The 26,270-nt window shown below is 36.2% G+C and overlaps 1 protein-coding gene across 1 annotated transcript in view; it reads right to left on the bottom strand.

Annotated features, from left to right (window-relative positions):
• The window catches only part of LOC125240894 (epidermal growth factor receptor), a 132,626-nt gene extending 110,741 nt beyond the window's left edge, over positions 1-21,885 (bottom strand). The window contains exon 1 of the mRNA XM_048149049.1: positions 21,728-21,885. Coding sequence (XP_048005006.1) covers positions 21,728-21,803 — 76 coding nt within the window. The 5' untranslated portion in view covers positions 21,804-21,885. The remainder of the gene's footprint in view (positions 1-21,727) is intronic.
• Positions 21,886-26,270: the final 4,385 nt, after the last annotated feature.

The raw sequence follows: 26,270 nt of genomic DNA, 5'->3' as shown, positions 1-26,270 counted from the left end.
TTGAAAATGTCTACGACGCTTGTTCTTCGATGGACGATTTTCCTTAACCTTAATAGCTGTTTTTGGCCGTGAACGTTATAAATGTAAACTAATTGTGAGTACCTATTGTATACTGACTCGTATGTGCGATAGGTATATATAAGTAAGCACATAAATAAATATTTGGGGACAATTTCACACATCAAGCTTACTTTGGATACTATACGACGATGTACAATACATATACCTCTACATTAAGTATAGAAAAAGTATACGAGTACAAATTCGCAATGATATTAGAAACTACACGTAATCCACGATCACAGTAGAACCGACTGATTAGACGGTAGATTAGACTGACATATTATTTAAGCAGGCAAATCTGGCTAACTTACTAAACAGTGCTATATAATATCTTATTTCGCGCTAAACGACCATTGGCAGATAAAAACGGATACCGTTACCCGTTTCCCGAGAGACCAGTTCTGCTATAAGACACGTGCTTTGTGGACGAGTGTCTAATAGCCATTTACGGACCGCGCGCGAATACCTGAATTACGTTTTGTGCCTCTCAATCACTCTTAGTGATAAGAGATAGATGAAGGTTTTTCGAGTTTCCTGAGATCCTGTTGCTAAGCGTCAATATTATCCGAGGATGATGAGATCGATAACTGCATGGGTCTATGCAGAGAAATTACAGAAGTTGTATAACAAAGCTGCAACAAATACTGTACTGTAGGTACCTACCCGTTTTATAATTATCATCAAACAGTAAGTTTTGATCATGCTGCACTTACCTAATGAAGGAAAATATATACAGTTATTGAGTTAGGTACATTATTATAAACTGTGATAATTTTTGTTCGCTTCGCAATTGCCGGACGATACAGTCGTTTGTAAGAAGTTGCTAAGATTAATTTCAATCTACTACTACTACAAATAATCTTAAAAACTCACAATGATTTTACCAACCTAGTATTTTATTGTAACTGTTTGAAATTAAGCTGGAGAATGTTCTCTTTAGCTCACATAGAGTGCAGACGCAGTCCAAATTAACACAAAACATTATAACGCCCTACGCCCGCTGGATTAGCTTCTAGCTTCCTTCTCTTACATCTTGTTAACATGAGAACCGCCGAGATCTATCAAACACATGTCTCGCACGCATATGCGGGCAACCACGTGCTTTTTTTCTTGAAACAACCCTGAGAATAATTTCTTGCGACCCACTTCAGATTTTTTTATGTCCCACTTTTGCTTTTAGTGTATTTTCAAATGCACCTGTCGTGTCGCTGACTTGACTATGTCTTGCATCGTTCCATTTTACCCAGCTCATAATAAGAGTAGACGAAGGTGAATTATTATTTGTATATATAACAGTTTGTATATATAAGTTTCTTTGCATGATCGTCCATATTTAATAAAAGCAAAATAAAGGAAACTATATATTTTTATCTAAGTACTACTTCCTTTGAAAAAAAATGTCATTTAATAGTCTTATCTGCAGCTTCCTTTAAATATTTTTTTTCAAATCCGTACAACAATTTTATTGCCGCCCCCACATTGCAGTACCTACTTAATTGATTATGAACGCTCTAGCCGTACCTAGTCAGCAATTTTACGGCGGTCCCACATTGGCTACTCGTATTAATAATATAACGCTATACATACAATCAACGAATAGTCTGACCGCCTGATATTGTCTAGCGAACTGATAATCTGTAGGAGCTCTCCCATAACTCTTTGACTCTTTATGTCTTTCGATTCATCGCTTTCTTACTGCTGCCTATGAACGTCGTTGACGTCACACGTTCAAGCACTTGATGATGCGTGGACCTTTAATTGGACTAAATTATAGTGAATCACTAAGTGATTCGATGATGTTGGTGATTCAAAAACATTGATATTGTCGCCGGTTCGATGCGGTATTGGGAGCGGAGCAGTTGGTACAGAAACGCTTAAACTTTAGTAAGGTGTCACTTTAGTTACGTGAAATGGACTGCGTTGTTTACTAACAAACAAACGTAAATAGTTGGCTAATAAACCTCCAGCATGAGAACAAAATATCTTGACCAAAGATTAGAAAAGCTCATGCAAAAAATACAGTGAAACAGGTACGCGGTATGCTGGCACCAATTAATAGGATGGTAGTACAGCAAGAACTCTATGGATACAAAAATGGAGAAAAAAAGTTGGCATTTGTCATGAAACGTAAAAATTGTTAAAATGGAAACTAATTATAACTAATGTATTTTTTATCAATTGTAATTATGAAGCCATTTTAAAACTCGAAATAAATGAAGTAAGCAGGTATGAGTAATGAAGTCCCAACTCCCAAAACATAAAAAATCTATTTCATTAATTAATCTACTCAAATCTCCTAGAACCAGGCAAGCCAAGCAACATCGTCTTAGGCTGCCCAAGTTAGAGCTAAGTAGTCAAGTTCAACGGCAATATAAGGTCGTGGATATCATTTTGAGGAAGTTTAAGAAGATTCACGATGACACATCAATACTACAGATAAGTTCCAGTATCTTCTACAATCTAAAAAATAAAATCAGTAGTGCAGTGCACGACTGCTAGTCGGAACCAACCAGTTGGAGTCCAACTTGTGCAGAAAATTATAGTAAGGCCGTTGAAGCGCAAAATGCTAGATTTGCTAGATGACATGCACTCGTATAGAAACTTGTGTGAGATTTTTGTTAGCATTGATGCAAAAAAAAGGAGAGCAAAAAGCTATCGAATTTGTACGATAACCCGCAAACTCACCTACAAGCGCTGGAAACAATCTTCAACGGAAGAGCGGTACTAAATTCACTGTGATTTTTTTCTGTAAATTAACTTATTAAAATAAACTGGGTTTCTCTGAACAAAGTGTTTGACTAAAAGCGAAGCTATCACAAAATTCTGGCCATCATTATATACGATATTATTTTATCGATCACTTCTCTACATAATCGACACTAACCAACCTATTTAAAAAAATGAGCAAAACCAACGATATTCTGCTCGATTCGAAATTTAATATACGTCAAATATTACAATAATGTAATTAAGATATGGATCGGATATTTCAGTGCAGAAACGTCTCTTTTGAGACTGACTGATCGGCATAATGTCGCAATGACACCTTACATCTTGAAGTATTGTTCAAATTAAAATACAGCAGAACAGATATTCTGTTTATTATTAAAATGGGGCCCATACCATTTCAGGACCTCTCTCCGAACAGACTACTAACAATTTACCAGTTTTCTACAATTTAGGATTTTTTTTAATATGAATGTCTGTATCTCATTTAGAACAATTTCTCAGATAGGAAACACCGGCAAATTAAAAAAGTGTTTACCATCTTACCAGTTGGTCGGAGAAGGGTGTTGTACAATTTAGTTAGATTGTTAAGTTGGGGTCAGCCGCAATTGACCCGCGCTGCAGCTGTCCGCAGCGTCTTGTCTTGGCGTTTGTAGGATTCTTGCGTTGTAATTTACTAAACATGTGTTTCATCTTTTACAGGTAATTTGTGGTCTTGCAATGAAACTCTGTTTGATTAGTTTTAACGTAGGTACACGTACATACCTAGTAAAGCTTCTTAGGGTTCCGTGCATTCATTAGAAAAAGTATAAAAATTTAAGCAGTAGCGTTAAGAACTATCTCATAAAAATAGGTGTATGCCACATACATACATACATGTAATCACGCCTGTATCCCATAAAGGGGTAGGCAGAACACATGAAACTACTAAAGCTTCTGTGCCACTCTTGGCAAATAAGGGGTTGAAAGAAAACGAAACTGTGACATTGCAGTGACAGGTTGCCAGCCTGTATGCCACATATGAGATGCATTTCACACACGAGGACTAAGTGTCGACACTTTTATTGTTTGATTGCGTTGGTGATGTAATTATACGGTTTACTCATACATCTTTATTATAAGTACTCGAAATGTCTGCTAAAAACCACATCGACAAATGTACAGGCGGCGTTTTAAGTAAAATCAAGAGTATCAGCCATTCTGAAAAACGTTAACACAAAGAGTGGCGCGTATACCACGCCACCGGCAGCTTGTGCCCTACCGTCTTGGTTAGGTGTAGGTACATTATTATTAGGTATTAGATATATTACAAACGAAAAATATTGTTGACCCACTGAGTCGCAAAGAGTTACCTAAGTTTTGTCCTTTTTTAGTTCGGAAACCTAAAAATGATTAATATAGCAACTGAAAACTTTAACAATGTGCTTGTCGTGCATGCATGAGCCTGTGGGGGTTTATGATATAGCCGAGTACAAAATTGGCGTGATATACGTATTGGGGCGTTATCTGGTGAGTAAACACTGCTCTTGGCACGGAGTGTGGCTCATTCGCGACCCGCACGGCCTCATGTTAAATAATGCTAAGGGGGCGTCTAAACCGTGCACACTGACAACATTTTTTTTTCAATAAAATCATGTATTTTGTGCATGTGGACCAGATTATAAAGTTTGAGGAGAGATGGTAATCACGAAGTGTGTAGCTTAGGGTATATTTGCCAATCCAATTGCAGTTTGCACTCAAGAAGCTAAAGGATTTGTTGATTACCAAGAAAGACACAAATAAGTTGCAACATCACACATATTCGTATTACGATGAGGAATCGCCATGTCGAAGTTTAAGCTACGGAGTAACGTATTCTAAAACGTCAAAAACTCATCGAACGATAGAGGCCTTATAAAGTCCAATGTAAACGCGACTCGCGCAATATGGTCACGGTTGCCTGCGCTCCATCGAGATGTGCGCATTACATACTACTTTACTATTTTGTTTTTTATTCTTTCAAAAGTTTTTCACACGTGTAGTTATTCATTGTCTGCCCCATGAGCATAGGTTGCTTTGATAAATTGGTACAAATATAGGACTAGAAAATTATGAACTTTTGGAATTCCTACTCGATCAAAGTTCTGTGAAATACCTAACGTAAAGTAACATGAGGACACCTTGCCTTAATAAATAATATACATTCATGATATGATGCTAATCTTCCGTTACAAATTATTAGATCACAGGCTCACATGGGTGCTTATTTCTGTCACGCTATCCAATAAGAGACTGTCTAATGTCTATGTTTGAACCTTATTTCGTTCAGCAGGCTAAAGGAAATGCTAGAACTGGCATACACACTACATTAAACAAACACGAATCAGACGAGAAATTTTTTGAAACTAATATCCAGCAAAAACCGTCTGTGGCCCTCTGTTAGTAACATAATAAAAATACTATACTATACAATCGTTAGTATGTCTATTGTGTGTAAGTACAATAATGTGCTGAAGCATATTAAGGTAAATGTTTATATCAAATTGTAGTTCGTAGTACGAGTAGGTACAGTTCCAAGTAGTCCTAGTTCATTCGTCGGCAAAGTCGCACGATTTACCGATGCTCACTTCAGTTGTCAAAAATCACAGAGGGTGATTCATAGTGTCATCACATCGAATGATCATGTTCATGACACTATAATTTTCACATTTCATCACCCAAGCAGCAAGTTAAAATCGCAAATAAAGCACTTGCCGAATTGTAAGAAAGTTATATATACAAAAATTATCAATTGCTGTAGTCACGGGTACATCATTCGTTCAGCCTAGCGTTGCAACTGCACCGCAAATTAAGAGGATACCTAGTGGACGGCTATTTATTTATACAAACTGTTACCTCCCTACATAATGACATTATTAAAAATATTAATATACTTACCTATCTCTTTCTAAGTAGGTATGAATTTAATTATTAACAGCACAACTGTCTGCCACCTTATTTTTCGACAAACAATTCCGGAATTGCGAACAAGTAAACTTGTTTCCTGAAGATAAAGGAATTATAATTAAAGGATTACGTATTCGTTTGTAATTGAAAACGACACAAGTTTCATGTGGCGATGGCCATGACACTTGCAAATGAGATTCGCAGCGGCCTCACTTTTTGCAGTTTCAAACCATTAACCCCATTTCGCGACAACACGCGAGCGAGTGTTTTTATACGTTATTTTTACTAACGTAATGACAACGGACATGATTTTAGAATACTTATGGATTTTGACGGCAATCCTTCGTGTGAGAGATTGTCCCCTAGGACGCTGTTTCTAGTTCTAAAGTTTTTCTTAAAGCAGAAATATTAAAATAGTTTTATCTTCAAATTGTGACGCAGAATATGCCTGCGAAATTGCATGCATAAAGGGCCATGCACTTTTGCATTAGGGTCAACATCAGCATTTATAAATTTGAGAATTATGGCCACCGCAGCTATTGCAGTTTGAGCTTACTTAAATACCCATTTAAGTTTCCAAAATGGCCTCCCAACCACAATTGACCGCGAACGTTTCGACATTCCACACGGAAGTAAATATTAGCTAGTCTATATTTCTCAATTTTTTACCGAGCGTATCTCTTCGCCGTAAAATAATGATTGACATAGGAGATTATAGGATTTATATCATGGATGGCCATACATTCATTCAGTGGGTAGGAGACGCCATGGTTCGCTGGGCAGCGTTACGGGCTGGCGAGCTCCCCACTTCGTGTCGCCTTCGGGACTGATCGCCAATCTTCGGGCCCGTTTCGGCGCCTAGGTTCCTAATTCCTAGGTGTGTGCGCAATGACTCAACTAATTACTAGGATCTTTGACTGCAATGATATCAGAGTTGTCATTCGTATTAATTGGTTGGTATGCGATGTGATACATCGAGGTACATCGACGGCCCACCGAAGTATCAATTTACAATGAAAAAGGTATTGTTTTGTAGTAGGTATCACCTTTAGGGCTTTGCTATTATTTTTCTGAGTCATGACTTAATATACAATAAGATACAACTACAACGTATGTATAATATGTATTTACAAGCAACATTACTGTTGAGTACAAAGAGCAAAGCCATAATAATAGTCATAGCCATAATTAATTATGTAGCTTCGAGGAATAATCCAAGAATTCCTCTATGATGACATAAATAATTATTATATTACTTTATGTTAGGGATAGGGATGTATGTAATAGTAAATAAATAGTTATAGCGATAAACAATGCTAAGTGTACTTGTACGGCGTTGTAAGATCTTTCGCTATTTATAAAACATCTTGAATTGCATCCGTTTCAACGTTTTGGTATGATGCTTTCTACTATAATAGTCATAACTTTCATGACTGTCCTTACAAGAAGAATGTCACGCATTACGCGAACCTCTGGTGGTTAAAACATTTAGTGTTGTAACTTGTAGCATACCATAGCAGCCTTACCTCAATTACATGGACTGGCGCCCAACTCAAATTATCCGGCTCTAAGCATTTTCAAAATTCTAAAACAAAGACAAAATCCGTGTCAGTCCGTATTACATACCTAGGTAGGCGATATGGCACGCCCAATAAAATATGCTAATTTAAACAAATCAGAACTCGAATACGCGGTTCGTGTCAGGTTAGAGGAACCTAGGGAAAATTTTACCCTGTTAAGGAAACAAGCAGAGGCCCTAGGCCAAGCCCAGCCTGTAACCGTTCTTCTCCCTGAAGAAGAACTATTAGAACACTCTCAAGCCGAATAATAAACGAACCTACCCCTGAATTTCCTACTTTCATTTCAGTTCATCTTTACATTTATTTCACCTTAGGTCAGCAGTTACGTACTCTTACAAAAGACTTTAGCAAGAGGACGTAACGCGACAGTGTGCTGTTGAGGACGATATATTCTTTCCTTTTAATTACGTATTCATGAAAAAGATACAAAACGTTATTTTGCCTACTCTCAATAAGTCAAGTAGTACTGAAAGAACTTTCAGGGAGTTCAATCAGTCTAAGCAAACTGCATGGTATCATGTTTCCGATGGACAGATCGACAAGCCAAGACAACATACCTACTATCGACCACCACTAAGTTGCTTTTTGGAACCAGAGATTGTATGCCCGAACTATCTCCTTATGGAGTATATAGATTAAGAACCAAGTCAGCAAGTCAAGAATACTAGCCCATCACAATCACAACACGCACATCTCGGGTGACTATTAGCCAATGTAACAATCTCTTACGCTCCGGAGCGATTGAAACACGACTGTCACTGGCGCTATTTTACTTAGAAGAGTAATATAATAATAGAGAGACACAAATCGTCTCTATATCGACATTGCACGCGATTGTCCCCTTGTCTAGCTACCCTGGTGCCGTAGCCGAATGGCATTTCTGCGACGCGAAACTAAAAACGCCGCGAAGGGTAGTCTGGCTCTGTCGCGCCAATACGCAAGAGCAAGAGCGATAGATATAGATATCTACGAGCGTTTCGTGAGCGTTTATGCCATTCGGCTACGTACCCTGCAGAGTAGTACGCTATGTGTCGGTATGTGTAAATCGTGACCAACTGCAACCGCATCAACTAAACGTAATTGTTTAATTGTTCTGACCATGGGAACGGTTAAATGATACGCGTAGTTATTCGATCGACTCGACCCTATCGCAATAGATAATGTGCCATACTATTTCTTGACGATTGTAACATATGTGCCATCTCGACTGCAAATACTGGTAGCGGGTACACTAAGTCAAACGTCTGCTTCGGTCCTCTTGATTGGTATGTTGGTATGTCCCCGAGGTGAGTATTTTTGTAGTACCTTCTTAGCGACTAATTATGTCTTCAAATAGCAAATTACGAACGAAACTTAAATCAGTAGTAGGTAGGTACTTAAGTAGGTAATAATAGTATTCTCAAATCCTAAATAGTCCTCAAATATCAATATCATACAGTTTATACTTTGTCGATTTACAAATCCCATTAGGCTTGCACTTTTCATGTCGATATACATTAGGAGTTCCAGCTGACTCAAGTATTCAATTGAATCGTGTCTGTTCACTTAAGTGCGGTACATCAGTGCCACGGAGTTCTACGGTAGGCAGTAATCGGATACCGTACCTTATCGTGCTGACAAAGAAGGCTTGGCATGCAGACGCAAAATGATTTCAGTCTAATAAGGCGACTGTATTTTCTATATCAGCTGAAAATGAATCGTTGTGAACGATTTCGTGTGTAATGACGAGTTAAGATTTGAATGTGTTATGCAAAAAATCAATAGTCAGCTACAAAATTATGAATGAATGCATTCCATGCAAGTTCGTAATATCTTTAAAGAAATACTTTTTCACCACACCAACTGGTAAAGATCAATTTTGCTATTCGAAAACGGATAGAAAGATTGCATTTTATCCAGAGTGCAAAGTAATTTCATACAAATTTTAACTGATGCCTTGAGGTGGCTGGTAAAATTTACCTATAACTATTTTGAATCATAAATATTGAATAGATTGCTGGATTTGATTTAGTTTGATGTTTTATAGTCAGTATTTTTCGTGTTGGTGTGGTGAAAAATGTTGTGTTTCACTCGGTGGCAAAGTTTGTTTAACCTAATACGTGCCTTGAAAGTCTTACGCTCGCGGTTCAATATTGGAATCTTTGCTTGCGCGGGTATCAATATTGGCACGTGCAGTTAAACAACTTTGCCCCCTTGCAAAACAAAAAACTATTGTACTATTACATAATCAGTAGAATATTTACCATTTTAAAACCTACCAAATGTTTCAAGTTTGCTAATTTGAGTCAATTAAATCATCACATACTGAGTATCAAAGTACCTACCTAAGTTTGAAATAATAATATACATACCTATGTAACATTGGCCTTGTCTATACTATACGTTTTACTTTTTCACGACTGGGTTCACTCGTAGGGACCTTGGTCAAGACGTGAGCCATATTTACTACAGATGAACATAACATTCAGTAACGTCTTCTTTATTTATTTTGTGGTACCTAGTCAGTTTCTAATGAGGAACAATTAAGTTTTTAGAGATAAAAGGCTCTCATCGTATTTTTATAAACATACGTGATTTTTATGAGTTCATATTGCGCTCGTTGACAACGAATCCCAAGATTTGGCGCTCAAATAATGCGCTCTATGGCCTAAAATTTATTTGTAAGAAAGTGAGTACTCATAATAAAAATAAGTTACAAAAATATAAGAAAGTAGGCACCTACGATGGGATATAATTATATTGTTCTAAAAGCCGTAACTTAATATTGTGATTGTATTTCTACTTGTACAAGTGATATTATTTTATGATCATATTTTCACGTCTGCGCTTATGGTAATTTTAATTACCTTACTGTATCCTTATCCTTACATTCCTCATCCTCCAGATTTGTTAAAGAGAAATATTACAATAATATCATAATTACATGTAAATTAAATATTACAGTAGGTACATAATTATATTTTTTTTCTTATACTGTTTGCATTGATTGTTTTGTAACGTGAGCGCCCTTGAGCCCTGGTGTGACTATTTCGAATGTTATTGTTTATAATAATTACCCATATACAGCTGCACTTAGCAGCTACAGATGATATCTCATGGGAAACCGCGCGGGAAAATATGTGTAAGGTGGATGTACCACTGCTCGACAGGTTAAGGGAAAATATTTATGTGTTTCGTGATATTACGATAATTTACCCATCTATACAAAACATATCCATCTTTTTTGGGAGATGTGACCTTTAACTTTGTTAAATGCAATTAGTTTCATACAGTGATAATATAAAAAAATCTCAAAATTAAATAAAACGTAAGTCAATACGCTTGTCCGAATAACTGACAGGTGCTTTTGCTGGCAGTCCTAATAGATGATATCTTAGTATGATTCAGGAAAAACAGTAAAAAACAAGTGTTTTGGGTTAAAATTTACTACAAAATTAAATAATTTAATAAAAAAAAAACGTATTCTGTTGATAACATTTACTTTTTACGTGTTACATTTATGTAATAAAATAGAATAAGTCGGCTCCGCATTTTGAGCAAAATAAATTATGTAATGAACTAAAATAGGGATTCCCCCAAAATAAAAATTGTATTCCACAGGTTCTGCAATACTTTGCCGGCTCCACTTCTTCGTCGTTTAAATCCACCTCTGTATCTGGAAGCATCACGAAGAACAGATCCAGGAAAATGTGACGCGGTAAATCCAGGACAGCAATAATTTCCTTAACTTTTTGTGCCTGAAAAACGAAAGTAAGTTAAAAACAATAATGTGCGAGTAACTAACACAGAAAAAAAAACGGCTCGACAAACATTGGGACTTGGAAAATAACGTAACAGTCCCAATAAATGCCAGCCGTGTCGAGTTTTAGACTTGCGACGGTTTTCAGTCCTAATAAATGACACGCTTGTTTATCACAGTAACAATGAACGAAATCGACATTTAATTACTTAAATATCTTCCCGCACATTCTAGCACCAACACAATTATAGAATATGTTCACAACTTACCGTGAAAGTATTTTAAATAAGTCAGCAAATACGAGCAAAGCTTAACCAAATCGCTAACAAAATTGAGAGATTGATTGCTCATGACAATGTCATCACATATATTATTCATTAATTGAAAAAAGTTTCTATATTTTATAATATGGCGTATGAAATGTGAAGGCTACAAACATTTCTCATCTAATAAATCTAATTGCGATGAATGTAACGGTAATCTTATCTTATTAATCGCTATTTAAACCATGGGTGACGAGTACTAGTACCGCGTCGAGCACTAGTACATCCACCTTACATTTCTAGCCTTGTAGAAAAATATTCATAAATAATGTATACATATAATAAAACCTATGTTTACTTAGTTTCTTAAAAATCATGTTACATAAGAGTCTCTCAAGAGTCACTCGGTTACCTCACAGTTACCGCCTGTCAAAAACGCGAACAGTCAACCTGTCATATCTCACTCATACAAGCATGGTACGCGTTCACCTACACGAGCTTAGAATGTGTTAAGAACGCGCCTCTTTCATATATTTGATCGCCAGTGTCCGAGATGAGTCATTACTATCAAAAGGGGTACGCCTCTGCCTACCTACGACAAGTACGACAATGACTGAGCCAGATCAAGGGAGGTAAGGGGATGATGAAATTTACTACATAGGCTCCCTAAACTGATGAAAAAGCAGCAGAATTTATCAATGAATTCATTCATAATTTCTCCATGCACTTTTGCAGCTGATAGTACATATAATTTTCAGCCTCGGCTTAGATATTTAGGTTTTATCTCGTTAATGAGCTAATTGTGTTTTCAATTTATTGTCAATACTTTGAATAATAATTATTTTGATCATTGGGAGCTTACAAAGAGCAATTTAATAAGGTACAGTGGGGTAAATCTCGACTAGGGGACAAATGTAACTGGTCCATTTTTACATGTTTTACAATGTTTGCATTATTAAATAGAGTGTCCACCGGTAATACATGGTAGGCGTGTTCAGTAGATACATGTGGTGTGTTCAATGGAAAAAATGGATTTGTTACAATTGCCCCTCAGTCGAGATTTGCACCGCTGTACCTTACCTGTAAAATTATGCTTCTCTAAATAAGTTGTATGCGATACCTAAATAAGTTGTATGCGATACCTAAACAAGAATCCTGGGTAGTTAATAGTAGATAGGTACACTCACCACCGATATCGAGAGCCTATCGATAACGATAAACGACGGATAAACCGATTAGGAAATACATAGAACTCGCATGTGGGCGGGATTGCGATAAGGCAGCATGTGTTTTATAAATGCACCATCGAGTTTCAACTACGGGTCTAAACGTTTAACAGGGCCGGTCGGGTAGGAATTTATATATACATGTATTTATGGACAGCTATGAGCATGTGGTAGGTATGGGACAGTTTGTAGGGATACATGAAGCTGCTTTTTATGATATAAAAAAGTTTTAGTTAAGAAAATAAAGTATACCCTAATGCCTTTTCACTGTACATTTTTCAACAGTTGGATATATGTGATGTGCGTTTTTAAGACGATTAATTTCAGTTGTATTTTCTCATGACAAATTACAAAATACTTGCAAGAGCTTTCAATGTGATATAACACTTAGATCCTGTCATGACGACTCCTTTAATAGTTTCCTTTAATAGTAAATTACTTGAAAAGCAGGTCCTAAGAACATATGCGTTCTCTGGCTTATATTTCTTTGAGACTATCAAAGCTAAGTCTTGAGAATAATAAATAGCACATGTACACAATAAATATAGTTATAATTGGGTGCGTAGCTATGCTACGGCTGTACAGATACATATCTATGAACACCGACCTTGTGGAGTGTCGGTTTATACTATTGTTATCTATGAAATGCTTAGCAAAATCTTAGAAGAGCTAGGAATATAAAGAACTATTAGGTTAGATATAGGTAATTCCAAGTAACTGTACTGTAAGCAACTAATACTTTATTGCATGTTTATTTATATTTGATGCAAAAAGAAGTGTTTATAAACTCATGATAAGCGGACTTTTTTATAGACCTATTAGAGACAAATGTATCTCAATCGGCATGGAAAGCGTTTCCAAATTAAGGCCGGGCTGGATTGATAAATATCGTTATATTTCAATCAGTTCACACAAATAAATCTTAGCAAATTTTATACCCAACCTTCCTCAAGAATTACATTTTTCATAGGTGAAAACCGCATGAAAATATTTAGCGGGTAGTTTTTTTTAATCAACCGCAGTCATACAAACAAACAGATACGCAGACAGACTAGGCGCGGGACTAGTTTTTTTTACTTAGAGGATACTTTTAAGGTATTCTATGAGCCAATAGGAGCCCATTGCATGACAGATTTTCATTCATTACTGATTAAAATGGCAATTAAAAATAAAAGCGCGGTTACCGGCCGGTTCGGCGCATTGTGGTGGAACAATGCACTCATATTTTGTCAACACGTGCAGTAAGCGATTGTGAACATTGCCACATAGCTGTCTGTTTTGGAAATTGTACGAATATGTTTAACTTATTAAGTTGATTAGCGCCAGCAGATACCTAGCATATACACATACAGCTCTATTTATGTGGTATTCAATGCCAAAAGGGTATACTTATGCTTCATATGCAGTAAAGACGCATTTCTGTTGGGATTCCAGATAAAAAGTCCTTATTTCATATAAAGGGTTAAGACGCAACAGGAAGGGTAAATTCTCCATACAAACTGTCTCGACTATTTCCTCGATGGTTTTTTAAGCTAGATCAATGATTTTTTCAACACTGTTTATTATAATTCTTACATGACTGTGTCGGACTGAATTTGTTTTCTTTCAGAACTCATCAAAAATCCAATAACGGCCTAATTGATTATGCCACAAATAAAGGTGTGATATTCAAAATCCATAACAGTAAGCCACAAAAATGTAAACAGTCCTACACAGATTATTGTTATTCATTGTTATTCAAATTCCCAAATTTCTTTGCGATTGAGCTCCTTTGGATTTTAGCATTTTCGCTCCTGTTGTCTTTTAAGGGCCTTATGGAACGCCAAGCGCCATACGTCTAAGTTTATCATAATTTGGAGGTTGATAGTTACTTTTTATTTACCTACATTTATATTGTGTAAGATATTTGTACGTCTAATAATTAGGAAGTGGTTGACAATGGTTGATTTACTTGATATGTTTATCAAATATTTTATTGGATTATTAATACAATGTATCTCTACGAATGTGAACAATTCCCAAAATAATGTTAGTGGTAAGTGTATATTATGATAACATTACACGAATTCACGTTGTTTGTTATTGCGTTACATTGCTGCGTCACTTTCGTTTGACATGTAGAAGAAAAAGAATCAAAATTCGCAGTTGCTTAACGTAAATAAAGTAGTAAAACCAAAATGTGTTTAACAGGTACCTCTATTCAACTAACTCAAGCTCTTCGACAAATGTTAATAAAAACGGCCAAAATCTTCTGCAGATATGCAATAGAAAATAACCGTAGCATGTTATATTATAATATGAGTGGTAGGTACTCTTATAGAACTGTCTTTAGCCCATGCACTGCGAGACTTATCGTGCGTAACACACGCTCCATCTGACACCGTTAAAATTTGTCTCTTGGCTGATTCGTAACTTAAGCCACGCTAAACTGAGGAAACCTGATACACCGAGGTAAGAAAAACAAGCCACACGCAGAACATGCGGGCTCATTGTAGATGGTATGGTTTATATTTATTAAGATTTTTTGGAGATTCGTATCTGAGGAGGAAAATCTGTAGGCTTTAAAGGTAATATCACTAACGAATAACTAACTTTTAAAGACGTTGATGCTTCCGATGTACCTATGTACATAGTAAAAAATGTGTTCCAATCGGGGTCGGTCCAATCCGTGTCTCGAAATCACCAAAACGCTTGACTTTATTAATTTTGTAATCTGGATTGATCGCGTATCAAAATCAGCACAGCAGGCACAGATAAGTGAGTTTGTAAATAATACATTATTTCAGGATATTAGGTGTGCAGTGCATGTTTATGCTTACGAATTTTGCGATGTAATAAAGATAAGTTTTTAACTAGTTGAACTTATCTTTGTGCATTAGTTTACTATGTAGTAATAGCAATACATAATTTTACGAAATTTCTAATATGCGGAGTGGACGAGGCTCTTTTCTACACCTGTTGCACGTATTAATTTCTCTTTTGTCTTATCTTATTGCAATATTAAATAAAATATATTAGTTTTTCTTAAGGGGAAATCATTTTCGTGTTTCTAGTTTGTGTACCAGTCAAGTAAGTCGCCCGGTTAGGGTAGAAACGCCTCCAAAGGCGGCGAGCAAGAGCCGAGATGCCTGTTTATAGATATAATTGGCTAGAAATCAGGAAAGTTCTTAGTTGTACGCAACTCGAACTACCAGCTAGAAAATCCGTAAGAAATATTTTGAGGCTAGGTGACTTTTTCATTTTGAAATGTGATAAAACTGATAAATACAGGGTTGGGCACAATAAGTGTCCTATTGTAATACATCGACATGTATATCTATTTAAATATAACTGATTTTTATTCCATGTCTATCATTTTAAATTGTCAATTTAATCCCCTTCACGGACTCTTAAAAGACATTTCCGTTACAGTTTATTTTATTATTTTTTTATAACATTTAAAAAAAAAGTATTGCAGTTGGAATATTTAACAGCGAACATTGCGGATTGGGCGAGATATTCAACTAACTGAAAAAAGTAAAATCCAGTACTGCTTTGATACTGCATGCCAAAAATCGTTTATAGGAGTCTTTCACTTCTGAAATCAAGTAACCATTTTATAGGAATTGGATGGTTCGTGTCAGTAAAGTAACTACAAGCAATCATGGGCGATTCATACATAATTGTGCCTAAAATCATAAAATATTCAATAACATAATACAAATGAAGAGGGGACAACGTTTTGCATACTGAAAAATAACCATGAACTAAAGGACCTCAATAGAAAGGATAATTTATGTATGTCCACTGTTTCTTTAGAAAATATAAGGGCTAGATACAAAATGCTATTTACGCGGCACGATGGCCATTTTCTGAAGAAAATGCATTTCAATTTCAGGAGTTCAACAAATGTCAGACTGATGTTGAGTATGGTGTTATATTAAGGAATAGAAACGATGATATTTTATCCACACACGTATTCGAAAGAGAAACTCGGTCAGAGCATATCTTTATAAGGAAAAGTGCCATTTTAGTCGAAATTTTTAGGCTGATATTTTCCCTTATTTTATATACCTTGTAAAAGTAAGCTATGCCATCTTCACGCAACCGATAACTATTAATATATTCATATACAAATAAATGCAGAGTTTTATTGAGATGGCAAAAGGCTAAAAATGTGGTATATTCTGGGGTCGGGTAGTCATTAATGGCATGACATAGCAGATGAGGTCGTGCGTGTCGGGTCAAACTCCTTCTACAACAAAATGCCTAAAATTATTCAAGTTAAAGAAAAGCAAATATAATATATCACATTAAAATATAGAATGTTATGAATATAAATCATAGCACTACTTGTCACATTATCGTGTGTTTAAAATTTTATACCACTTTTAAACTAGGACAGTTAATCTGCCCAACCCTGTAAATATGTACATATTGATCATTAGTTCAATTCGCGTCTTAGTATTATTTATCTTTCATGAACATTAGTTGCATTGTATGAAATATACAAGTAAATATAACGGGTTAGCACTGATTGACTAGCACGTTATCTATTCGCGGATTAGTTAAGTACCTAATCTTCTAGATTTTGATTAGATGGATTTCCGCAAAGTAACGCCTGATTCCACCGATTTAAATGTAAATAAAATTACAGCAGATTCAAATATTAGGAGGTGTATCATCGTTATCTATCCTCAAAAGAAGCCAGGTGTGTTTAAAAAACGTACATCAATTACTTATTATTCAAAATCAACCCCTTAATATTTGGATTTTAGAGATGCTTCTTCCGCTGCACTGAATCAGACGGAAGCGTTATTGAGTATAGTTGGTAAAAAACAGATACGCTACACATCCCGTACAATATAGTTATCATCGCATGTCAACTTCGAGTTTAGCAAGGACCAATACAAATGTGCCTTCGTCGACGCTTAGTTACTATGAATCCTGAGACTAGGGTTTAGCTGGATCGACGACTCATTGGGATGGTATTCGTCCGGCCCTACCCGCCCCGAGTGCCATTGAGCGTAAGTGGATGCGATGCACCCGCTGTGAGAAAAAGCAATACATCCTTAGTCTCAAAAATACATCGGGTGCAATTTGAAACTAACGTTTTACTAGTTTACTGTTCTCTGTCGTAATTACTTGTCTTGGGTAAGCATCTTATCTCTGCAATCATTTCAGTATTTATTAGGTATGTCAAGTTTGCAACTTATTTATTATTGTTATACTTATTTTTGTTATTGTAAATATTAGGTATAAGTATGTATCTAATAGACCAAGATTGTAAACACGGAAAAACATAATAAAAAAAACAGCGTAGAGTAAGTTTTAACTAATGATCAATTTACCTACAGCAAAATAAGGAAAAATGTTTTTTACAAAGACGGTCACAAATGTAAACAATACTGTCAATACTCGACCTACCTGAACTTTACCAGCCCATGTTTATTCTTACATGACATGATTATTCAGTATGTATATTTCTAAGAGTATTATGAGTGTGTCACTTTGTTAATCGTTCACAGTGCGGTTTAGTCCATGGAATATTTGCCACATTTCGAAAATATTTTGCGGTCACCAAGTCATATTCCATATAAAAATAGATTCATTAATAATAGAAGACTATGTGTTCAATGAGCATAGTAATAAGACTTTGTACGAAAATGAAGAAGGAAAACGAATATGTTAATTATTTCGATGTGATAATATTCAAGCTGGAAATAATTACTTACTAAAACATTTCTGTGTAGTCATAGTAGTATGTACATATATATTATATGGCTTGTCTTTGGTAGAAACAATAGAATAACAGAATGGAGAAAAAGATGTCACGATTTAATCTGTATTTTTTGTTATAAGTAATACAAAATATATGATGAAGTGGAGTTGAACATGAGTTTCTTTATGTTGAGCTATACAAATTGTGGCGGCTAACAATTGATTCATAAGGTTTGCCACATGATATGGATCTAAATAAGTATACATATTAGATATGTATATTGTTTCACTAACTGTTCAGGGGATTCAATGACGTACGACATGATCCAACTAAATATTAGAACATAAGCCACTATGAATCGGATGGATTCCAACGCAAGGTACACAGCACGACACGTTAATTAAGTCAAGTAATCGACACGATAGGTACAAAGATATGTGCAAATATCGCCTTATCACAATGGGGTAAGGTGCAACAGCGTGAACGATACTCGTGGGACTGGCATTGTGTTAAATTTTGGTGCCGTTTTGTAATAATAATCCTTGGACGGTAATTCACACACTACAAGTGAGAAAATATTTGTACGAGGTGACAGGGTTTATCACTATCAGGCAAAATCATGACAATGGAAAGTACCTAATCAATCAATCAATGGCCTTAGCGTCTATTTCAGACGATTTATGGTGCAATGTCCGAGAGACATCGCTTTTGATAACTAAAGAGACCTATGCGAGAGCGACACATTTTGCCACACATCTGACAAGGGAAGCTTGCAACCGATTGCGACGTTTCGCTATGGTGTCTTCTTTCCCTTTTGTCAGCAAGTGCCGCAAACCAGGTCTCATAGACGAACTTGCGACCATCTCCAACGCACTTTCGCCACTCCGTCCGCTTCTCCCAGTTTTGGTAGTCGATTTTAAAGGCTGCCATGTCCCTCTTGGCGCAGTCTTTGAAGCGAAGCAATGGTCTCCCAACATCTCTTTTGGCATTCGCTACTTCGCCTAGAAGAACACGGCGTCGTAAACGGGAGGGTCCCATCCTGTGCACATGCCCCAGCCAACGCAGTCGCCTCTGTTTGAGAAGCGCGGTCAGACTGGGTAGCTGTGCGATTTCTAGAACCCTCTGGTTTGTCAGTACCTAATAGTGTTGTGATAAATACCAAATTGTAGGTGTGAGTTACCTATGTTTTTGAAACACTATTGTTACGACAGTATAGTTCGATATTTGAATGTGATGTTCCTTTGATGTTTGCTTGAAATAAATGTCAGTCGTGGTCGTGGCTTTATGATCTGTGAGTTTTCCATAAACTTTTACGTAAGATAGTCATTTCCGAGAGCATCATATAAGTACTGCACTTTTAAATGGGTTTACATATTATAATAACTCTTTTGAATCTGATGATAAACAAAATATTGAAAAATTCAGTTAAATATTATAATTTTAGTTAAATGAAATAATTTAGCGAAAAAATAAATAACAATAACAAAAAATAAATGACTATTAACTACGCTCTTAAAAGTACAATATCTTACGGCTTTTATACTACAGCGCTACACCTAAAAGTACAAATTAAATTAAATACAATTAAAGCGAAACGCATCAAATCAATCAACAACTACATGTTTGTAAACAAGTAACACAACTACATGTTTGTAAACATTATTTTCGATAAACTGTTTTTGAAAAAGTACCTAATTTTAGTGAGGTCTTCACGTCACTAGAGTCACGAACCGCGGTTTTTGAGCCATTTAGAGTAAGTACTCTAATATGAAAGTAATATGATATTACTTACATATTACATACAACATATTGCTTACTGAAGGCCCAATCGAATATGGCTAAGACTGAGTGAAGATCGCAGAACTGCAAAGAACCTACATTACGCACCGAAGAGCTGATAGCATGCGTATGCTCGATATTGGTAGATGTCAATCCAACTCTAATATAGCAGGTATTATTGTGATGTTGGCTTCTTCTTATACTGTTATCCTGTTAGTTTTGAAGCTTAGTGAGTTTAGTGACCCTCAAACCCAGAATTTCTTGTCGATCTGCAGGCAACCTTCATGGAGCTAATTACAGAAACCGTTATTTAATAAAAACTCTATTAATTCCGACTTTACGGCTCATTTCAAACGTAACGATGCTATAAATCTCTCAAAGAGGTATAACATGAATAAGAACTGGATTTTACATGAATAATGTATCTTGATTAACAATTTTCTGTAGACATTAGACATATTTCTAAATCAATTCTTTAATTCTTCGAATTTAACAGAGGCTATCGCCGAATATCTTTGAAAATATTGACAGGCTGCAACTGGTACAAAGTGTACAAACCTTATACCAACTCTTATGAATCAACCATAGTACAATGCCCATGCCTTATTGTTTATTTTTTCTTTACGTACGAGCGAGAGGTAGAGAAGAGGGAGGACGCACGGTTTTTGCTTATTCATACCTATGTAGGATGGACAGGGTAGCCTTTGCCTTAATTTCCGTTTTTACAGATGGTATATTTGAAGATTATTATTATAGTGTGTGGATAAATATTTTTGAGTGCGGCTGATTGTTATAAATTGAGTCATAATTTTGTTACACTGCAGGAAGCTAACAAAATTTAATTGAAACCTCTGAGCTATAGTCACTAACCATGAAGATAACAGGTAAGTGTTGGGTCTGGGCTGTATTAGGTAATACGGTAATCTCGAGATTAATAAAAACGCATCATCTGAAATGTCACTTATTACCTACTCCTCAGAAAAGGCTTTTAGGTGGCTTAAACGGACAATTCGCTGATATAGTTTAACAAAGAAGAACATTTGTAGTTCTTAATTGTTGAACTAGATAAGGTCTAATTCACGACGACCGAATTAACTGATACCTCAAAAGGCTCTATAGTTGTACTATTGGGTGTTTCCAGACTTATAGTGTTAGTTATGTTGTCTTAGCATGGGCTTCTCTAGATCTTTCATTCTGTTGTTGGTTTCTTCAACATCATAGAAATTTATTGTAATCCATCAAAATAAGTAAATTCATAGAAACGGTTCAAGAATCGAACCACATGGACTGTTGATGTAGTTTTTGAACTTTTGTTAACCCTTTCATTGGTAGCGGCAAAATACTTGCCATCATACCTAAAACAAAAACGAATCTGTACAATAAGAATTACAGTTAATAATCGAATGAGTAGAAGAAACGTCAAAATGGTTTAAGGGTATTGTAAAATGGGGAGAAAATTAAGGAATGTTTGAAGTTTCAACACTAAAAGGCAAGATGAAGCGAGGAACCGATATCGATATGCAAAAAAAAAAACAACTATACTAATATTAACCAGTTTTACAACTGGTATCGGTGAATTCTTCGAATACCTGATGAATGTAAAACTTCTTAACATGTACCTATAGACTGACTTTACTAATCGTGACTTTGTTTTCAACAGCCTCTTCGCAACAGGCTTGAACTTAACACTAACATTAAAGAGTAAATGAAAACTTTGGTAATACCTCTCTCCTGGAATTCAGCGGTGCAGCCGGAGAGAAGCAGCGTCCCCAGCAGCACGGTAAACGCACACACAGTCATTGTCACAGTCACAGGCACAGGCACACAGGCATGCTATACAGGCACAGTCATCGCGACACGCGCGCCCCGCACGGTGGCGTAGCTTTAATGACGCTGCGTGCGCCCGCGCCGCGGGACTTGTAGCGCCAGATGCGACACTGTCACTGCCGTATACTGCCTACGTATATCGGACTTCTAACAGAGACAAACCCAACAAAGTTTGGAAGCTAATACTCCCTGTACCGTACGTGTACCGTAGGTATATATTTTTCTGTGATTTATAGTTAGATTTTCTTCATTGGCGACGAGGATGCGATGATTTAAAAAATATATTTAGATTGTCACCTGTTGTAAATTATAGTAGGTAAAAAAAAATAGACAAGACAAGATAATTAAAATATATATGTATATATTGAAATATGTGAGCATGATAAACTGAATCAAAGAGGTTCATTTGGGGCATTTGGGTCCGCAGACAAAGGAGTGGGATTACCAAACAGAAATATCAGAGAGGAACAAACTAAAATGAAGCCCTATAGACACAGCAATTATTAATGTACACAAACCAATGAACTTCCAATGATATTTATGTAATTGTAAATTATAATACTCACTTCAGATGCACCACAAGTACCACAACCCCAGTTCTAATTCCTACTAGTAGTAGCGCAGTTTATCTCAACATTGTAAGTCATTAAGTAATTGCAAACATTAATGAATCAGATAAACATACATGACGTTATTTTAATAAACCTACTGTCTTAGACGATATAGGTTTGATATGTATTATGTTTATACTTTTTATACTATTGTTTATGGTTTTTTACCTATTGACGTTTATTGTAAATAATCTTTCCTCACATTTGCTGTTTAAAGGTCTCATTGCGACTACGTGTACTGGAGAATAATGTAATATTTTGTTCCCAATGGATATATGGATTTCGTTTTAAAAATTAATACTATCCGTACAATACTCCAGGTAAAGGATGTTTCAATCAGCTAAGGATTTTTGTTGCACAACAAAAATTTTACTATTCAGCTATAATTAAAAAAAAATTATACGGTATGAAAAATGCATTTTATTTGTTTTACAATTATTTCAGTGTGTTTTGTATTTATTTCGTAAATTTCAGTCATATAAATAGTTATAATTTACAATCTGACAGGAAATTGTGACGGCCATCTCGATTCGCGCTTGACCGCGTTGCCATAGCAACGGGCTGTACAACAGTAACAACTAGAAAATGAAAAAATGTTAACAAATTTTTTTGTCGGACACGTAAAATAATTTCAGTAGTATATGCTTCTTTGAAAATTGTATTTCATTTATATGCAATATTTTAAGTGTTTGTTTGTGCTCAAAAAGCGTTTGTAATCAAAAACAATGGATTTATATGAAGAATCCGATATAGGTGAAGATATAAGCGGACCGTATGCTTGTTTGCCACTGACGTAGTAGTAAAAAAAAGTGTCTATGACACACGTTTTTAATGTCCCTCTTACCTCCCTTGTTGCACAATGTACTATTTTTTTCTCAATTAGTTGTCAAATAGTTATCTGGAGGCCGGCTGTTTGGTTTTTCGCTCTCCCTGTTTTAATGTCCACATTCCCGGACACCTATTTTAAATTACTCACTATCCAGCAGGGCAATGCGGCCGGCCTTCTGGGTACTCTAACTAACGACCAGGACCCTGGATCATTTTTTTTTTCGTTAAAGTGTTTTTATAACGTTAAAATTAATTTGTTTTATACTATTCAATAAACGATTAAATGATAACTCACAACTTAAATCTTCAAAAGGTGTCACAATCACTTGCATCAGTGAGTTTAGAATCACTTTTGTCGCGTCTGTTGTCCGCTTCATCTCGGCATCTCGAGAGAGGCTCACGCGCCGCTCGCAGGTAAGCCTCCGCCGGGAGGGGAGAGCAAGCGGGAGCAGCCCGGGTGAATTAACGTGTAAACCAAAAGAGCATCGCTTGTAAAATTTGTGAAGTTCTCAACTAAAGGTTCTACATTGTCACTCGTTTCTGTATACAAATAAGTAATCATTTTTAGGGTTCCGTAGTCAACTAGGAACCCTTATAGTTTCGCCATGTCTGTCTGTCCGTCCGTCCGTCCGTCCGCGCATAATCTCAGTAACCGTTAGCTCTAGAAAGCTGAAATTTGGTATCAATATGTATACCAATCACGCCAACAAAGTACAAAAATAAAAAATGGAAAAAAATGTTTTATTAGGGTACCCCCCCTACATGTAAAGTGGGGGCTGACATTTTTTTTCATTCCAACCCCAACGTGTGATATATTGTTGGATAGGTATTTAAAAATGAATAAGGGTTTACTAAGATCGATTTTTGATAATATTAATATTTTCGGAAATAATCGCTTCTAAAGGAAAAAAAAGTGCGTCCCCCCTCCTCTAACTTTTGAACCTCTAAGTTTAAAAAATATGAAAAAATCACAAAAGTAGAAATTTATAAAGACTTTCTAGGAAAATTGTTTTGAACTTGATAGGTTCAGTAGTTTTTGAGAAAAATACGGAAAACTACGGAACTCTACACTGAGCGTGGCCCGACACGCTCTTGGCCGGTTTTTAAATTTTAAATTCAATTTTTAATACAATGTATTTGCTAAAAGTACCCATTTTTAGGCTGTTTAGCGTGCGAGAAGTTGGATTTCACGAACTAGCGAGTAAAAAGTATGCATTCCATTTTACGAGTACTTACCGAGGTGTTTTAAAATGTCTAGTTTAACTACTAAGGTGGGATAAAACTATAAACCTGCTATCAAGCAAAATCGAAAATATGCACGCAAGTAATTAAGCTTCAAAGATACGCCTTTTAATTGTCAAAAAATGTGTCACTGTCAATGCGTAAATTGACTTCGGTTGTTTATCAATCTTCGATAGTCTTATTTTAAGATTGTTTTATACGTTGTAGTGTTTTTTCGCAACTGTATTAAAAAAACGTCGTTCGTCACACGTCCCGAGTATTGCCACTCGCCTGTGGCTCGTGGAAAGATGTCTCGGGTCTAGTTCAGTCATGACATACTTCTCGCACTAGTAATGAAATGCACTATTAAGACATTTGTAAGCTGTGCTATAAAAGCGGACTAACGGCACAAAATTCAGTTCATTTCAGGCAGTCCGAGCTCATACTCGCGAGCTTCTGTAAGAGTACTACGTAACTTCGACTGTTTGGCGCCCTACTAGAAAATTATCCGGCTTGTCTCCCAAAATTCAAAACAACGATTGTGTCTAAAAATGTCCTTCTTTCGGCCTGTATTTGAAAACTTAACATTGCTTAATGATTCGGTCAGTGTTTTTTGAAAAATATTAAATCCAAATAAAAATAAATGCGGTTTGATACCTTAGAGTAAGGTGCTTTGCGCACACTAGCGTCCCATCCCCCACCTGACGCAACCCCCCCCCCCCCCCCTTTTACCCTATAAATATTTCTATAGGTACTATATGTAGTCGATACGGCACGTCCAATAACTTAAAATAAAATAGTTTTATGATAACGACAGTCAAAATCCTCACTTCGTGTACGCACCTACCCTGAATGAGAAACAAATGAATCCAAACGCTAAGCAAAAAATGAGAGTCAAATTAGCATCCCAGGTATTCAGCCATTCAGTAAAGGCTGGTATTTTAGCTAAAATAGCTACAAGTAAAAATTTATGCAAATATTATTTATTGTAGAGATAAGCAAGGACTGAGTGACTGTTTTAGACTGGACCAGGCCCAACTACTCAAGAGGTATTTTAGATAAAATAGCTACAAGTAAGAATTTATGCAAATATTATTTATTGTAAAGTTAAGCAAGGAATGCCTGTTTTAGACTAGACCAGGCCCAACTATTCCAACTTCGCAAATACTCGTCTTTACTGCAAGACTACGAGTTTGCGGCGCTTGCAGTGGAGACAATGGGACCTTGGTCAGCTCAGCAGACATGAAGTCTTTCATCGGTGCCCTGTCGGCACGGCTCATCCGGTGACCCAAGGGCTGGCGCTTACCTCTCCTTGCGTATATCGCTAGCAACTTAGAGAGGTAATGCTGGCAGTGTCCTAGGGTCGATGCCACATGGAGAGTCGCTAGATGGGGTTTTCTTTTTTACGCAAAAAAATTCAGTGACTCTATATTCAGTATCACCAGTTTTAATTGGTCAATATAGTTAATTAGATTGTATTGGTTGATTGGATTGATTTCAAAATGTGGAACGAAGATAAAAATGTAATAATGGAACCTAGGCAACATTAACCTAGAATTTACTACGCCTATATGGAGGTGACCTACGAATTCAACGAAATGTTTCGAACGGAGTCGGAAGAAATGGAAAAATTAATTGCTAATTTGGGCAACAAATTAAAAAGAAAGAACAAGCAGAAATATGTCCTTGTGATCGAATATTACAAATAGGTTACCTTACCACCGAAGCTCAATACCCGGCAGTTTCAAACATGCATGCAGTTTAACAAAACGAAGTGTAT

This window comes from Leguminivora glycinivorella, chromosome Z (genome assembly GCF_023078275.1).
Source record: "Leguminivora glycinivorella isolate SPB_JAAS2020 chromosome Z, LegGlyc_1.1, whole genome shotgun sequence".
In the NCBI taxonomy this organism is placed as follows: Eukaryota; Metazoa; Arthropoda; class Insecta; order Lepidoptera; family Tortricidae; genus Leguminivora; species Leguminivora glycinivorella.
Note: the sequence above shows the minus strand (reverse complement) of the source record. Positions and strands in the feature narration are given on the sequence as shown.